Consider the following 17,959-nt stretch of genomic DNA (forward strand, 5'->3'; position numbering starts at 1 on the left):
ACACACACACACACACACACACACACACACACACACACACACACACATATATGCCATTATTTTCAAGACTCTGTTTTAATAATCTCTCAGTATCATAGAATATTAGAGCTGGAAGGGACTTCAAAGGTCATCTTGTCTAATATATACATACCCGACCAAGAATCCTATCTGTAACTCTCCCAACAAGTGGGAGGTCATTCAGCTTTTGCTTGCATATTTCTAAGGAGGGGCAACTCACTACCTATTGGGTCAGTCCATTCCACTTTCAGATAGCTTTGTTAGTAAGTTTTCCTTTCATTGAGCCAAAATCTTCCTCTCTGCAATTTCTACCCATTGCTCCTATGTCTTTCCCTCCAGGGTCAAATGGAACAAGTCTAATTTCCTCTTCTACAGGACAAACCTTCAAATACTGGAAAACAGCTATCATTTCCCCACACACACACACACCAAGTCGTCTATTTACCAGGCTAAATATCCCAATTCCTTCGATTGCTTTTTATGTTATGAACTCAAAGACTCCCTTTCACTGAGGTATAAAGTTCAGGCTTGGCTTTGTCTGTTGTTTCTCAAACTGAAAGGTTAAGGATTCTAAGAGAAATGTGGACACTTGAAACTACAGAATCTCAAAAAGATTTTGTAGTGACAGTAAAAAAGCAGTATAAAACTGGAGGCTATAGATAGATGTATTTTTGTATATATATATGTATATACATACACGCATGTATATACATACACGTATGCATATACATACATATATGTATGTGCATGCATATATGTATGTGCATGCATGTATGTATATACATACATATATGTATATGTATAGTCATAGTCAGTGTGTAATAAATGAAATGTAGTCGTACTATTATACTTAAGTCCAGCTATCGGGCCAAGAGGTCATTAAACTATAGGGTCTCTATTTAACTTTTTTTTGATGGGGAGGTGCTATGAGATGTTGGTAGTTTTGGTAGTATTTCATGAGCTCTAGGATGTGTTTGAAAAGGTGGGAGGAAAAAATTTTAGAAACTCTCATCTTGTGAATTAAAGCATGAAGATGTAATTTTATGATGTAACACCTCAAAGAGCAAGTATATGCTATAATGAAATTTTGAAATTATTATTATATATACTACTAACAAAATGTCAAATTAGATGCCCATATACATACCTTTAAAAATTCTACCTTACCCTCCCCTCAGAAAAAATAGTACTACAGTTGGGTAGAGATGATTGAATGTATCTAGAATTGCCTACTTCATTTTGAGCAAATTCTATAAATCAGTGTCAGACCAGTGGTAAATCTTGCCACTACCTGTCAAATTTTATACACACATTCTCTGCAAATAGAAGATTCTTATATATTTCAGGAGATGCCAAGAGTCAAAAATATGCTGAACCCTTTTGCTCTCCTTGCAGTTCTTAAAAATGTGTGTGTGATCTACTATTATTAGCAACTAAAATGCCCGCTGTCCCAGATTAAGTGTGAAATTTGAATTATGTCTATAGGATTAAGTACCCAGGACTGATAGAAATCAATCCCTCAGATCCCAAGTGACCCACAACCTAGGATGGAGGTCCCCTCTTCCTGCCATGGTTCAATTCTAGAAGAACATGACTCCAAGGAAAGGGTATCAGTTTGTTTGTTTGTTTGTTTTTCATGTAACTCTCTACTTCATTATGTCCCTATCCTAGGGAATACAAGAGGAAATCAATAGGGTCTCTTCTGGAAAGGTATGCAATGTACAAGGTAGATCAGATATAGGACAGATCTTGAAATTTGCCCATGTCTAGGTAGGCACTTTTAGGTTTACCTGGACAAATCTAAGCTTTCATTTGTAATATTATAATGTACCCAGAAAAAGGCCATAAGGTATAGAGCTGGATAAACCTTAGAAATCACCTCATCCGAACCTCCTTCCCCACCCTCCATATTTTTTACAGATTTGGAAACATAAGTTTGTAGGTCAAGCGAGTGGAAAGCAGAGCCAGGATTTGAACTCATGTTCTCTTGAGTACAAATCCAGAGTTCTTCCCACTATGCTATATGTGGCAAAGTCTCCTTGACTAAATTAAATGTGTTTACAACATAAACAAGTAAGTCCATGAAATTTAGATATCAATGTAGCATGAGGGTGTAAAAGCTTGTTTTAATAGACAATGATTAGTTATTTTTAATTTTGTTTAAGAGGAGAGCTATACAATATGAGTCATGCTCTTACAATACTTTTCTCTAGGAGGAGCAGCCTTGGATCTCAAAGCCTGTCCTCCCAAACCCTTTAGATGGATTCTTGATATGACTTGGCTAAATCTTGTGGAACTGAGTAAATTACCACAATTTGCAGAAATTATGAATCAGGTAAGGGACTAGCTGATTAAAATGCAGCTTTATAAACAGAAATAAACATAGAAAAGTTCATTTGAGTTTCATTATTTGAGACTAGCCTTTAAATTGCATTCTTTTATTACATTTATACTGGATTAGCAATCCCAGGGTGTATCACAGAAGGTAATCTAACAGAGGTAGAAGGATCTCAATGGCCACCCAGGCCAACCAGTTCCTGAACAAGAATTCCCTACACAATATTCCCAACAAAAGTAATTATTAAGCCTTTGCTTCAAGACTTCCAATAAAGGGAAACCCACTGCTTTACATGGTAGCCCATCAAATTTGGCATTATTGGTAACTGCTGCCAGCAAGCCACTTGCAATATATTTGGCATATTTGTCCATATCCCCAGTTCTGTAAAGTTGTCTGGGGATCTGGGAAGATTCAATCATTGTTCTTTCTTTGTTTTTTTTTTTTCAATCATTGTTCTTTCAAGGGCTTTTCCTTAGTGCCTTCCACTAAAGAGTCTCAACAAAGTCCAAACAGTTCAGTTCTTACTGGCCTCCTATGGACACCATAGAAAGAGTTCTAGCAGTCCATTCATCACAGTTCTTAGACAATCTCACAATGAAAAGTCTTTTGTGAAGGCCCAGGCCTCCCATAGCTGGGGGTCCTGGTGATTACAATCATTCTAAAATACAAAGTTATGTAAATTTATTAAGTAAACAACTTTTTGCACAATTCTTACAGGTTAACAGTTGGCTAGTACTTCTAAAGGCTTATTGCAATCCAAACAATTAGGAAAAAGAAAATGAAAAAAAAATGAAATGAAAATAAAACAAACTGGCAAAATTGGAGAAAAGAAAGGGAAGGAAAGAAAAAATGAATTTCACATCTCAAAGCAAAAATCTAGTCCTAAAAGAGTTTCCAGAGTAAGTGGAGCTCTCCTAGCAGTCGTTAGGGATCTATCACCCTTAGGTGAGAAACCAAACTTGCCTTAGTAAAAATTCTTCCCGTGGGTTCATTTCTTCAGCACAGGTGGCAGCTCCTACATTTCCCCAGTGAAGCCCCTGTCAGTGCATAAGACAATTCAAATGGAGATTCAGACAAAATCTGAAGGTATCTATAACATATAGAGTGCCCGAAATGAAGGTCCAAACTTATCCTGTGATAGGAAAAGCAAAATTAGTACAAAAAGAAAACAAATGCAGTTGAGCCATGAACTCATGGCTCCCATAAAAGGGATTAAGTACCTACGGCTGATAGAAATCACCCCTTCAGATCCCAGACATGTCCCCAACCATATAAACCCACAGCCCAGGGAAGAGATTCCCTCTTTCCACCTCAGTTCAGTTCTAGGAGGACCTGACTCCAAGAAAAGGGTATCAGTTTGTTTGTTTCTTTATTTTTAATCACACTCTTTTTCATTATGTCTGTACCCTAAGGATACAAGAGGAAATCAACAAGGTCCTTGGTAAAAAGGTACTCAACGTACAAGGCTGATCAGGTGTAGCACAGCAGTTTATTTCTTCTGCTGCATGCTCTTTAAACACAAAAGATTTTTAAGTGTGAATTGACAGATACTTAGAGTGTACCAGTAACTTATAACTCCTCTTATACTTTCCCAGAAAGTTGATACCTAAAACATTAAACACTGGGGTACTGCTGAACAGGTACTTCAGTGACACCATGGATCTATAGTGTCCAAAGAATTTATTTAAGATTCATATCATCTGCAAAACAGGGCATGACTTAAGCGTATCCTTCTTGTATGAGTTATCTTCTCCTCCAAGAATTTGTTATAGAGAACAACCCTTACTTACTGGACAACTAGCAGCCAGGCCTAGGAGCTCCCACACTCACAAGATTTCCCTCAAGGCCAGAAATAGCCATCTCAGAAATGCTGCTGGGTCACTTGTGTTCAGGAAAGGAAACAAAAAGCTAAGAGGTAGCCAGAGGCTCCAGGTCTAGTCTTAGGTTCATCTAGGACATAATATCATAGTGGTCACAATTATTGTGGGGGTAAGATGAGAAGAACGTGATCCTCTGACCCACCACAGGTATGTAAGGGAAAGCTCAAAGTATCAACATGCTCAACAGACAGGAAGAGAAAGCAATAGCAGAAGTCAATTCTCCTTTTAAACCTACTGAATCGATAATTCTTTTTGTTCTTTGGTCAGTCCTCTTTGATGTGTTCTGTTTTTGTCATTCAAGGAAGTTATGTGGCACAATGGATAGAGGTCAGGCCTAGGGTCAGGAAGACTTGAGTTCAAATGCAGCCTTAGACACTTACTAGCTGTGTAACTCTGGGCAAGTCACTTAACCTTGTTTGTCTCAACCTTGTTTGTCTCAGTTTCCTCATCTGTAAAATGTTTCCTCTGCTCCTTTCTCCTCTCCCATTACCTAAGAGTGTTCTGCCCAAAAGAAGGTAAATTTTGATGGCTGAAAGCTGCCTTAGTTAACTTTCTGTCTCAAAGAAAAAGCCTTAAATCCGATTCACTTTGGAGCTCATAGATTGGACAACAATTGGTCTCTGCCCAAGCACCACTTAATGGTGATTTTTGGGGCCTTCCTGGCTCAGAGTGAATGTAAATAGTAACTGTTTCTCTTTTGGCCAGCCACATTGAAGGGTCTTCCCCTCCTAGTTTGATATTTTTTTGGATTAAAGGGGCCATCCCTTGACTCGCTTCTTAAATTGGCCTATTCACTGAATAGGCATTGCCTCATTCAAAGTAAGAACCTTTTTAGGTCTTCCAAACCTTTTAAGGTCTTTTTAGACCTTAGCTTAAAAGGGCTAAAGGCTCCCACTACATCCTGGGCCATCTCCAGTCATCCTCATGAATATTTGGCCACTGAACCCAGATGGTTCTGGAGGACAAAGTGAGGCTGGTGACCTTGCACAGCCCTCCCTCACTTAAATCAAAGTCAATTGCAAGTCATGTCATCATCTCCCTGTTGTCATGGTCTTCTTCGAGAACAAAGGACAAACACAACAACAACATCTGTAAAATAAGCTAAAAAAGGAAAGGGCAAACCACTGCAGTATCTTTGCCAGGAAAACCCCAAATGGGCTCATGAAAACTCAAACACTACTGAAACCACTGAAAAACAATTTTTATCACAGGTACTAACTAGAAACCTGCATTCACTTCTTCAGTGAGAGGCCAGGGTGTACATATCATCAAAAGTAGGAGCCAGGGAAGCACCCCAGTCAAGCAGGTTTAGCAGGCTCTTCTGATTCCCCACCCTGATATGAATGTTTTTAGTGCTTATTTCATACCCAAGTGAAATAAGAAAATGTCCTATTTTTAACATTTTCTTCTCTCCCATTAATCATTTTCTTTCACATGGTGAAGATGGGTCACCTTCATTGCCTACTTTTCTTCCTTTGTTTGAACATGCTCATCTAGTTGTTTCTGATTAAGCAAAGTTGATTAAACTATCACTGGAAGATAATTGTACAACTCAGAAAAAAGATGGTTGTAACTGATGTGTTGTCACTGTTGGAATGTCAGGTGTGTGTGATTTCATAAGTGTCAGGGCCTGATAATTAGCTCTGTCTTCTGCAGTTGGTGCTGACTGACAAATAAAGCAATAAAGCAAAGTCAGAGCTGGCATTGATCTTATGATAAAATTGTCATCCCTCCACAGCAAACAATAGTGTTTCTTCTTCTTTTTAATGACAATTATTCATATTCATTTCAAGCTGATTAAGAACACATTTATCTGCCCATTTATGGTTGGTTGGAGTGGGGCACTTAATGAGGGTGAGGGTCGTAAGTTCTACTCTTGCACGCATGATTTAATTTTGCTCTCTTCTGTGGCCACAGCCTGTACCTCCCACCCCATCTGGCAAATGTGGGCCCTGGGTCATGAAGGATACTCGGTGGAGAGTGTGACTAGATAGCACCAGTCCTGGAAGAATAACCTACTGGCAGCAGGTCATCCTCAGATATAGACAGTATATTATTAAATTGACCTTTGCTATTAGATTTTAAGTTCCTTAAGGAAGGAGATATTTGTCAGATCTCATTTTAGAACTCCTTTTAGTGTACAATACTCTGCACATTAAGCTTGGTCATAGTTAGCTTGTGCTTTGCTATAAGCAAACTGGGTAGCTACGTAATGACTTTAGCTTTCTTCTGATGGAATAGTTGTCTCTGGGCTGCTATTTATCTTAATTAGCTCTTGTTTGTCATTTTAATTCATATTTGTATATCTAGATTGTTTTAAGCTGGTATTTCAGTTTGCCCTGCCTTGCTGTTAGCTGAATACCTTCATTGTCCATGGTCATCCATGATTATTCTTGCTGGTGCTACTACTTGCCTACTGCTACAGATGGGAGTCAGGAGATCTGGGCACCAACCAATCATTTTTGCTGCTAGCCCCACACATTTAATACGTAGTAGGTGCTTAATAAATGTTTATTGACTGATTAATGCATTACTTGGGGCAAGTCACTTTATCTCTCAGAGCTTCTTTTCCTAAATTGTAAAGGCACTAGGGAGGAAGTTAGATGATTTCTAAGGTCCCTTCCTGCTCCAAAAGTATTATAATCCAATTCTTTATGAAGGAAGGGAGGAAGGAAGGATAAATTTATTAAGCATTTACTGTGTGCCAGTTACTATATGAATTATTCGGGATACAAATATAGGCAAAAATCACACTGCCTGTCCTCAAGGAGCGTACATTTGTAAGCGAGAGGCTTAAAGGGAAGAAGGGGAGTTAAGGAAGTCTCCTCTGTGTTTTTCAGTGCCTTCAATTTTCTATTATAGAGAATTTGGACTGGTTTTTTAATTGTGGGAACACCTTAAAATAGTTATGGTGTCTGCCCTGTGATAAGCCTCAACTGCAGGAGCAGATATTGGCAAATAAAATGTTGCTAATGTTGCTAATCATTAGAGCAAAGGATCTTTTAACTGTTGCAGCTCTGAAAACATGGGCTCTAGCTTCCCTCTCTATCCATATCATCATCATTACCTTTTTTCCCTTTCACTAATGTTCGAAGATTTTTACATTTGCAAACATTCCCAGATATTTTCTCAATATTTTACACTAAAGACATATGTGTTTCATGACAAGATGTAATCTTTGTCCATGTATGGAAAAGTACAAATACTACTCTGGCAACTGGCTAGTTGCCTTTGTAGAGGTTCACAGAGCCTCCTCTTGCTCCCATCTCTCATAAATATTGCTTTCTGATATTTGATTCAACTTAATATTCACATATAAAAATATTCTCTGAAATGTACTTGTGTATCTACACTTATTACTTTTTGGCATCTATTTCAAAGGTACAGTTATGTTGTCATGAAGCCATAATAAATTATTTTGTACTCTTTAACTCTAGATCAAAGGATAAGTAATTAAATTTATTCATAGACAAGATTTAGTAGAGCCAATAAACTGCCTGGATGGTACAATCTAGTTGTGCCCACCATCAGTGCCAAAGTCATGACCTCCTTAAGTCATAAGACCTCCTTCTACTAAATTCATTCTAGAAGAATGAATTTGGAGCGCAATGATTTTATTCTCCTACTCAGGGTTGTACAAATGACCTCTGAACAAAAACCAAGTACCTCAAACTCTCTATATAATGTATAAACATGTTTTAAAAACCCAATGCCTTCTCTTGGGCATGCATAGAAGGGCCCTGTATGGTATAACCTCATTTTAGCTCTCAGAATCCGTAGTAACATTTGTTGATCTGGCTTTGACAAACATTCTATGTGACACATCATTCTTTTAACAAATTTTCTCTTTCCTATCCATACATCATCATATTCTCTAATGACTGAGTGCCATTTGTGCTGTATGAAGGCAGAGAGGCAGGGTAGCAGAATCTGAGCAAATGTATATATATCTAACTCTTTCTTTCTGTGATCAAATATAATTTAACTTCAACTTCTCTTATCCTTCCTCCACTTCAAACGTACCAACTACCTCCCCTTCCCCAGCAAAAACTGTCCTGAAATTCCCATTTTGTCCACCAAAACCAAACATTGAAAGAAAAAATCCAGGAGCCAGGAGAAAAAGCAAAGGTATACAGTGTAAGGTGTGCATGATTCCTCATCCTCTCTTTTATGGGTCAAAGGACTTCTTTTCACTTGTTCACTCCCTACAGAGAATCTAGATGAGTTCTGTTTCATCTCCGCATTCTTCAGACTGGGATAGAAGCTCTGGCACTATGGTGATAACAAATACCATATGCCAAAGTACCTTCCTCCACACACACACATACACACACACACACACACACACACACACACACACACCTTTCAAAATACAGAGAGTCTCTGGAGTTAGATTTAAAACAAAGGCTGAAAGGCTGCCTGTCAAGTATATTGTAGAGGAAATTATTTTTCAGGTATATATTGGGCTAGATACCATCTGTTACCCCTTACAATTTTGAAATGCTGTGATTCTTTAATTGAATATCACTTGCAGACACAAACTGACTATTTAGAAATAACTAAATACAAAGAACCTGAAATTTAGACAAATGTTCCATAGTTCATACAATGTTATTTCTTTTTCTCTTTTTTTTTTCATTTTTTAACCAAACCAATGGTTTCATCAGCATCGGAGAACTACTGATGTGGAAACAACTTCTACCCATGCAGATCATCATCACTAAGGCTGTAACTGAGTCTCAGAGAGCTGCTTGAGGCACATGGATTCATAAAGCCAGGACACTAGAACTCAGAAGACTTGCTCTTTAGGCACTCCTCTCATCAATTTTTAGGATACTCTTAAATTTTTAAGTTTTACTTAAAGAAAACTAGAAAACTGAAAAAAAAGGAAAACTGAAAAACATTATTTGACATTAGCAAAATGGTTTTTTTCAGTCAGTGAACAATTATTTAATGAGTATTACTATTTTTGTACAGTTTTGCAATGTAGGTAGGAGATAAAAAAGGAGTAAAGCCATCAAGAATATTAAAGTTAAAATCTAGTTGAGGAAATTAAATATATAAAAGCTTAAATCATCTTCATTGAAAAGGATGCTTCTCTACAATTCTCCAATATTAACTTCTAATTGAGTTTATACACAGTTTGTGTGTACATATATGGGTACTGAATTGTCACCTTACTGTTATATTAATATTCAGTATATATAACTGCTAATTTTTTGTTGCTTTTAGATAGCTCGTAATGAGAAGGGATGGAAAAACTGGTTTGACAAAGATGCTCCTGAGGAGGAAATCATTCCTGATGGATATAATGATTCACTAGATACTTATCGCAAACTTTTGCTTATCAGGTGAGAGTTATTATTTATCGGACTTGGAAGCATTCATTATGTCAGCAAATTACAGTTCTTTCTACATTAAACTTAGATTTTGGCATGGCCTTATGGTCAGCATAAATAACATAGGTGCCTCTTTGCAGCTGGTATGGTGAATAGAGTACAGTGCTTGAAGTCTCGAAATTCTAGATTCAAACTCCACCTATGATGGTGACTAGTTAAATGACCCTGGACAAGTCACCTAATCAGGAAACTGATTAATTAGATCAGACCCCAGGAAACTCCCTACTAAATCACAGATCATAGAATCTAGAGTTGGAATGGAACTTAAAGACCATTGAATCCAACCCCTTCATTTTATACATCAAGAAACTGAGGCATAGAGAATGTGCCCAGTGACTTGCCCATGGTCACACCACTAGTAAGAGCCAGAGGCTGGATTCACTCTTTTTTTTTTTTTTTGTAGGCAGTTGAGGTTAAGTGACTTACCCAGGGTCACACAGCTAGTGAGTGTCAAGTGTTTGGTCTGAGGCCAAATTTGAACTCAGGTCCTCCTGACTTTAGGGCCAGTACTCTATCCACTGCGCCACCTAGCTGCCCCTGGATTCACTCTTAAGTACATTGTCCTATATTCTCTATCATGATTGTAATCTGCAGTTGATGGGGAAAGATTTTACATCTGGTGGCTAAGTGAGGCTATGTCCCTGTGGAATATAGTTCTGTGTACTGACTATTCAGTCTGTTTACAAACAAAAAGAAAAAAAAAAGAAAAGGAAAGTTATATATTTTTAAGTTTTGGCATTAATGTTTTTCATATTAGAATTTGAAGAGATAGTTTATGATTCATATTGGTCATATTTTCCGATCAGAAATTTTTCATAAAGTTGAAATGCAGTTGAAGTTTATAAAATATACCATTATGTCACCATAGAAAGAGGGTAAAGGTCCTGTTCCACTGAAATGGCAAGTATTATTTTGACAGCTAGGAAAAAAAAGTAACAGAAGCTTCTCTCTCTCTTCTGTTTTTTTTTTTGTTTGTCTGTTTTTTGTTTTGTTATTAATACTAAGAAATTCAGCAAGAGAAGCTTTCCATATTGGATGTGTTGTTTGTGTGTACTACATTTATTTTCACTTACATGTTTCCTTCTTTTAAAATCTTCATTTGAGTTGTTTCATTTGTGTACTTGGCCTCACCAGATAGATTGGAAGCTCCTTGGGGTCAGAAATCACCGATCTAAAGCTAGATGAGAGTTTAGAAGTCATCTGGTCCTATCAGAGCATAGACTAGAGCTGGAACAGGGGTGTACTGGAGCCAGCTCCAGTTGGTTTTTGAGAGCCAATTGCTAAGTTTTCATTGTGAGCATTGATTTACACCTTGGAAATTGGCAGACGCCACAAATCAGAAATCTTGATTTATTGCTTCGGTGATTGTCTAGACTTAATGACATGATGGAGAGAATGGTAATAATGCATATTAAACTTAAAGTATGTCCAGCATTCATTTGACTATGGTAGGATAGGAGGGAAAGAGTTTGTCATCAAACATTTAACAGAGATCTGAAGCCCATGAAGGTTAAGTAATTTGTTCTAAGTTGCGTAGGTGACTGTGTAAGTAAGGCTCCATTTTCAATTTTAAGGTTTCACAGAAGTTCAGTGCTTGTTACTCTGGACCACACTGGCTCTCTACCTAATCTTTTCTTTCTTTTGTAGCTTCTGCATTGAGCTCTATATAGCACATGCATATTAGGGGCTTAATATATGTGTGTTGACTTAGATCACAGACCATAGAATTTAGAGTTAGAAGGGACTTAAAAGTCATCTAGTCCAACTTCTTCATTTTACAAGATATGAAGTGACTTACCCAAGGTCACATAGAACCAGAATAAGATTCCACGTTTCCTTATTCCAAATCTACTGCTTTTGTCACAATACCTTGACTGTCTCCTTAATTTTAAACCTTTACTGTGCTTTATAGCATCACAGTGTCTAGTAATACAACCTATGATGCCATAATTAGAAAAGAAAAACTCCCCTCTGCATCTTTCCTGGAATGTATTCACTTTTAGTGAAGAATTACTAAGCTGGTGCTAGTGTCTGTCTCATGTAACTATTAGTTAATCAATTTGCTAAGCAGTTTTAGAGCAAATGAATTTCCTCACTTACAGAATGAGGTTTTAAGACTCCATACTATGTCACAGATCCTTCTGACTTGATGAATCTTTTGTCCTGTAAGTTGAAGCGGGTGGGAAGGGGTGTCTTAGTGACCGACCAGGGAGAGCCTCTTTTAGCATGCCTTTAGGACATCTTGCACTTTCTCCTGGGCATATTTCCGCTCCCTTTTCCATACATCTGCAAGGTGAAAAATTGAGATTGTCATGTTCCTATTAATAAAGTTACAGAGTTTGAACTTAGAATAAAAATGTACACATTGAATTTCTTTTCTTCAACTTTTCCTAGGTCCTGGTGCCCAGATCGTACAGTTTTCCAAGCAAGGAAATATATTGCAGATTCTTTAGAAGAGAAATACACAGAACCAGTGATCTTAAACCTTGAGAAAACTTGGGAAGAAAGTGACACACGAACACCTCTCATATGTTTCCTGTCCATGGGATCTGATCCAACTAATCAAATTGATGCACTTGCTAAAAAGCTTAAACTGGGTATGAACAAAACCTCATATGTTTGGAAACTGCATAGTTGGTACATTGTTTAGCCCCTGAATTTCCCTTTTTATATTTATTCTTAGAATTTTCCCCAAAAAAACTCAGATGAAATAAATATTTAGCCTCATTATCCCTTTCATAGGTTTAGTTTAAGTATGCCAGTATAAAGGTATATAAGTATATGCTGTAATTTTTGTATTTTCTTACACAGTGAGTACAGAAATGAAGAGAATCACTGCCCCTCTATAGAATATAAAATCATTACAAGATAATTATTGAGGAAGGACCCTATTAGTTGAGGGGAACAAGAAAAGCTTTGTGTAGAAGCTGATGCTTCATTTTGTCCCTCCTCACATTTTTCTCCTGGCACTCACCAATGCTGGAAATTCATTGTCTCTTTCTTCTTTTCTGTTCTGCATTGTCTCTGCTGTTTGAAAAACGGAGTTGTTTTTATCTATAATGTTGTCATTGTGTGAATTGTTCCAAGTCTGCTCAATTCACTTTGCATTAGATCATGGAGATCTTTCCAGTTGCCTATGAAATTTGAGATAAATTTTTCTGAATTTGGTCTGAGTCTTACCTCCCTACCCTCCAGGATTATATTCTTACTGTCATTGTACTCCTAATCCTCCCAAAGCAGGAAATTCACAATTTCATGGCACAGAGTTTCTACTATCTCAGAACCCAGGACATCTGGCACAGGACAGGAGACAGCAAATTTGAGGTCCTTTTAGATTGAGCAGGGGTTCAAGAGAAAGTTGTTGATATAGGAAGATGTGGACTGGGTTCAGGAAATCTCAGACCAATGGCTGAAGGAATTCAGAGGGTAAGGTTTGAGGAGGAAGATCCAGGACCTTTAACATTTAACCTGTTAGAGTGTGTTTGATAATGGTGGTAATGGTGATGATGCAGTGTGATAGAAGCAGAAATAGTACATCCCAGAGGGAGAGCATAGGGAGAGAAGAGGAGAGGACCCAAGACAGAACATTGGAGAACACTCACAGTTAAGGGACATTATATATATTATGAGTCAACAAATGGGCCTGACAAAGAATTGGAAATTTAGGGGATACCCATAAATTGGGGAATGACTAAATAAATTATGGTATATGAATGTAATGGAATACTATTGCTTCATAAGAAATGATGAGCAGTCAGACTTCAGAAAAACTGGGAAAGATTTACGTGAACTGATACTGAGTGAAGTGAGCAGAACCAGGAGAACATTGTACACAGTTTCAGCAACATTGTGTGATGACCAGCTTTGATAGACTTAGCTCTTCTCAGCAATGCAGTGATCTAAGACAATTCCAAAAGACTCATAATGGAAAATACTATCCATATCCAGAGAAAGAACTGTGAAGTCTGAATGCAGATCAAAGCATTCTGTTTTCTTTTTCTTTTTTTTCTCTTTCTTGTGGTTTTTCCTTTTTGTTCTGATTCTTCTTTCACAACATGATAAACATGGAAATATGCTTAATATGATAGTACATGTATAGCCCATATCAGATTACATGCTGTCTTGGAGAAGGGAGAGGGAAAGGAGCAGGGGAAATTTATACTCAAAATCTTATAAAAGTGGAGGTTGAAAACTAAAAATAAATAAATAAATTTAATAAAAAAATTTAAAAGGGCCTGAGAAGCAGTCAAAAAGTTGGAGAACCATAAGACTGTCACAATATTCCAGAGAAAAAAAAGTATTCAGAAGGAGAGGGTAGTCAGTGTAGCAGAGGGAGTTAAATGCAGCAGATAGGTTGAGAATAATGAGAACTGAGAAGAAAAAATGAGATTTGAAAACCCAGAGATTACTGGTAACTTTGGAGAGAGAAGTTTTGGTTGAGTGATGAGATTGGAAGCCAGATTGCAATAGATTAAGGAGTGAGAAGAGAAGTAGATGCAATGAAAGTAGAAATTTTTTTCTTTTTTATAAAAATTCAATTTTACAAGGATTTATTATCTCTCCCTCTCACAGTCCTTTCAAAATGAACAATTTTATAAAATCCTCAGAATACGTAATAAAGCAAAACAAATTCTTGGCTATGTTTGAAAGAAATGATTATATATATATGTATGTATGAAAGAACTGATTATATGTAATGTGTGTGTTACATTTATTATTACAACATATAATATAATTGTATATGTACCTATATTTGTGTACACACATAGACATGAAATATTAATATATACATGTATATATTTCATTTCACATTTTTAGTCACCTCTCTGGCAGTAGGTGGGTAGCATAATTCATCTAAAGTGTTTTCAACTCCTGATTCATGATTGTGTTAACCAGAACTCTAAAGTCTTTCAAAGTTGTTTTTCTCTATAATATTGTCATTGTATAAATTGTTCTAATTCTACTCACTTCTCTTTGCATTAGATTGTGGAGATCTTCCCAGTTTCCTATGAAATTTGAGATAACTTTTTCTGAGTTTAGGTGAGGAAGGGAGGAGAGATATAAGTCTATAGCTTGAGAAGATGGTAGGGCCTGCTGAAGGGTAGGGAGACAAGTGTGTTTGAAGGTAGTAAGGAGGGAGCTAGTAGATAAAGTTTGCTATTAAAGAAGGAGGGTGATTGAAGGGCAGTCTGTTGGAGAAGGAGATGATGACATCACAGGCACATATAGAAGAGTTTGTCTTGGCAAGGAGAAGGGCCACTTCATTATCAGAGATTGGGAAAAGGAGGAGAGAGTGGAAAATGCAGGCAAGGACTTTTGAGATGATGAGAAGAGGAAGCTCATGTTGATTGGTCTAACTTTTCTCATTAGATTACTATCCCCTTATAGGACTCATAGAATGGGTCATGCATGGGACAGCAATTTTAATGGGGAGTGGAGGAATTTGGAGAAGGAAAGGTCCTGAACATGGACTTTTATATCTACTGCTGGTAGAGCTTTGAACTCAGGGGCTTTGAACTTCCAAAAGACAACATAGGAGTACTAGGTGGGTACCTAGGAAATAAGGAAAGTATGAAGATTTAGAGAAGTACTGAAAACAAAATTTCCCACTTTACAATGTTGCTTAAGGCTAATTCTGAGTATGTAATGTTTGTAGTTGTGTTTGCTTCTCTAGTTTAAACTTAAATATGTAGTTTAAATTGTTAGCAAAGGATTTTCTATGTAGGAAACTTCAAGTATGAGTGATATAAACAATTTGTCATTACCAAAAAAAATTAAACATAAACAATTGATGAGGGCTGCTGTAAAGAGCCCGATTTTAAAACTCCCTGCTACCTCCCATATAACTCTGATAGATCAAACATTAAGAACAAGAAAGGACCTCAGAGGCCATGGAGCATAAACCCCTCATTTCACAGATAAGGAAACAGGTTCAGGGAGATTGAGTGGCTTGCCCAAGATTACACAGACTGTGTCAGAGGCAGGATTTTAAGCCAGATTTTCTGAATCCAGGGCCATTGGTCCATACTGCCTCCTCCTCTAGATGTCAGTGAGTGTTCTGTGCATGGAAAAAAATAACCAGCTGTATGATGAGAGATGAAAATAAACAAGTCCAACTCATAACCTCAGAAATATACACAAATTTACTTTTTTTAGTGGGTTTTTTCCCCTCACTTGCAACTGCATAGTGTGTTAAATAACACACAAATCATATTTCAAGCACCTTTGGTTCTGTAGGTGTGAACACTCTGCCAATGCAGATTAAAACTCTTCCTCCACCTTAAACCAATTTTCCTGAGTAGTTTTGACTGAAAAAGACTATTCCCTGGTGATCAGCCTGCTGGTGGAGAGCTGGGCTGGCTCTCAGATGGTGGCTGTGTTGTCCATCCCTGTGACCCTCCTCAAAGCCTTTCTCACTTTCTCGCTTCTCACCCGACTGAGCTTGACTTAGCCTATACCTCACACTGCAGTGAGGCGCTGAAGCAGAACTTGAGGGAAGAAAATGCGTGAGCCAGCAGCGGGCACGGCTGCTCTTGTGCACATTTCTCCACAGGGCACATTTAAGTGATGGAGCCAACGGCCTGTCACAGTAATTCTCCCCACGGAGAACTCCAGTGGGATTGGAGTGGTGGTCTGTCCCTGTGGGTCACCCCACAGGCATTGTGTCAGGGAGTTCCGTGTGAGTGGTCAGCCTTTATTGAGACAGGAGAATGAACACTGAAAGAGTACCTTCTGGACCCACTGGAAGACTTCCTCAATGCCTCAGATCAAACCCAACAGCTCTTAATTAAGCACTTACTGTGTACTCTGACACATGGTTGTTGTCATTCAGTCACTTCAGTTGTGTCTGACTCTGCACGATCTCATTTATGGTTTTCTTGGTAAAGACAGTAAACTGGTTTGCCATTTTCTTCTCCAGCTCATTTTGCAGATGGGGAACTGAGGTAAATAGGGTTAAGTGACTTGCCAAGGGTCATACAGCTGCTAAGTGTCTGAGGCCGCATTTTAACTCAGGTCTTTCTGAATCCAGATCTGGCACTTCACCCACTGTACCACTGAGCTGCCCCCTAACTGACACATGGACAGAAAATCAAACTTAAGTGTGTCATTGTTGCACAAGGTGAGAATATATAACAGTGATATTTTTCATATGTTACAGAATGCAGAACAATCTCTATGGGCCAAGGTCAAGAAGTTCATGCTCGCAAACTGGTACAGATGTCGATGCAACAGGTATGTAGGAAGTAGGAGTCCAGATGCTCTCTTTTGTCATCTATTATCTCTCCCTCTGCCCATTCATTTGGATGTCCTGCACATTTAATAATTGTTGCCCTGGTTAGAAATCTCTGCCCTTAGATATTTCTCCTACACGAACAATATTTGAAAAAGCAGGTAGATGCGTGCAAACATGGAGATGAAAGATATATCCTTGTGATAAAGAGTTCATTTTTCCATTCTTATTTATGTATTTAATAAACTTTCAATTAATAATTATCCTTATATACTTTTCTTATGAAAAATTTTAAAATTCAAACCAATTCCTACCGACATCTATGAGGAAATACTGGGTTTGGTGATTGAGGTTCTGCTTTCTCTGACCCGAAAAAGCTATTCAGCTTCTTTGTCATCAAAACTTTTTAAACTATCATGTAGATATGTCCTTTCTCTTTTCCCAGAGACTCAAATTTAACAGTCTTGGAATTTCATGATATAGTAATGACATATAGCACTTAGGAAGTGACAGATGAAAACAATTAAGCCTCAATTTTTTTGTTAACTTCAGGCATTCATTTTTCATTAAGGATGATTTCAGGCAAGTAAGAAGCACTTCAGAATGCTAAGTTCAAGTATTGATATTAATTTTTATTAATAACTGTAAGCTGAATAGAATTTTGAGCTATAATTCATATAAAACCTAATAAATGCACAGGACATTAATTCTCTAGAAATGCCCTGGACCTATCATAGCAATTGAAGAAGTAGCATCATTAAAAAATAAAATAAAATAAATTCACTGGCTTATTTTTAAACTTTCCATCTTAGAATGTGAGTAATAGCCTTGATGCCACATATTCTTTGAAATTAATGGCTGGAGAAGGTTTAACGACCTGAAACATTGCTTTAGGTCATCATCCTCTTCTAGCTAGTCATTAATCCCCAGAAAACCCAAAGCCTCAATCTTTTTTGCTTAATTAACTTTAATAAATATCATGTGGAAATAGTTATATGTATACAGTCTATTCTTACTTGGTGAACCAAAGTATTCACTTTACAGAGCAAATCTTCAGTTGAATTTTGAACCTCTATTGCTGCTGTTTCCGTGA

The 17,959-nt window shown here is 37.5% G+C and overlaps 1 protein-coding gene across 1 annotated transcript in view; it reads left to right on the forward strand.

Annotated features, from left to right (window-relative positions):
* The window catches only part of LOC114053396 (dynein heavy chain 8, axonemal), a gene marked incomplete at its 5' end in the record, with an annotated part of 217,447 nt that overhangs the window by 125,031 nt on the left and 74,457 nt on the right, over positions 1 to 17,959 (forward strand). The window contains 4 exons of the mRNA XM_027876403.1: positions 2,232 to 2,353; positions 9,469 to 9,587; positions 12,030 to 12,232; positions 16,795 to 16,868. Of these exons, the coding sequence (XP_027732204.1) occupies positions 2,232 to 2,353; positions 9,469 to 9,587; positions 12,030 to 12,232; positions 16,795 to 16,868 (518 nt within the window). The remainder of the gene's footprint in view (positions 1 to 2,231; positions 2,354 to 9,468; positions 9,588 to 12,029; positions 12,233 to 16,794; positions 16,869 to 17,959) is intronic.

Source organism: Vombatus ursinus, unplaced genomic scaffold (assembly GCF_900497805.2).
Source record: "Vombatus ursinus unplaced genomic scaffold, bare-nosed wombat genome assembly UNPS02014811.1, whole genome shotgun sequence".
Taxonomy (NCBI): domain Eukaryota; kingdom Metazoa; phylum Chordata; class Mammalia; order Diprotodontia; family Vombatidae; genus Vombatus; species Vombatus ursinus.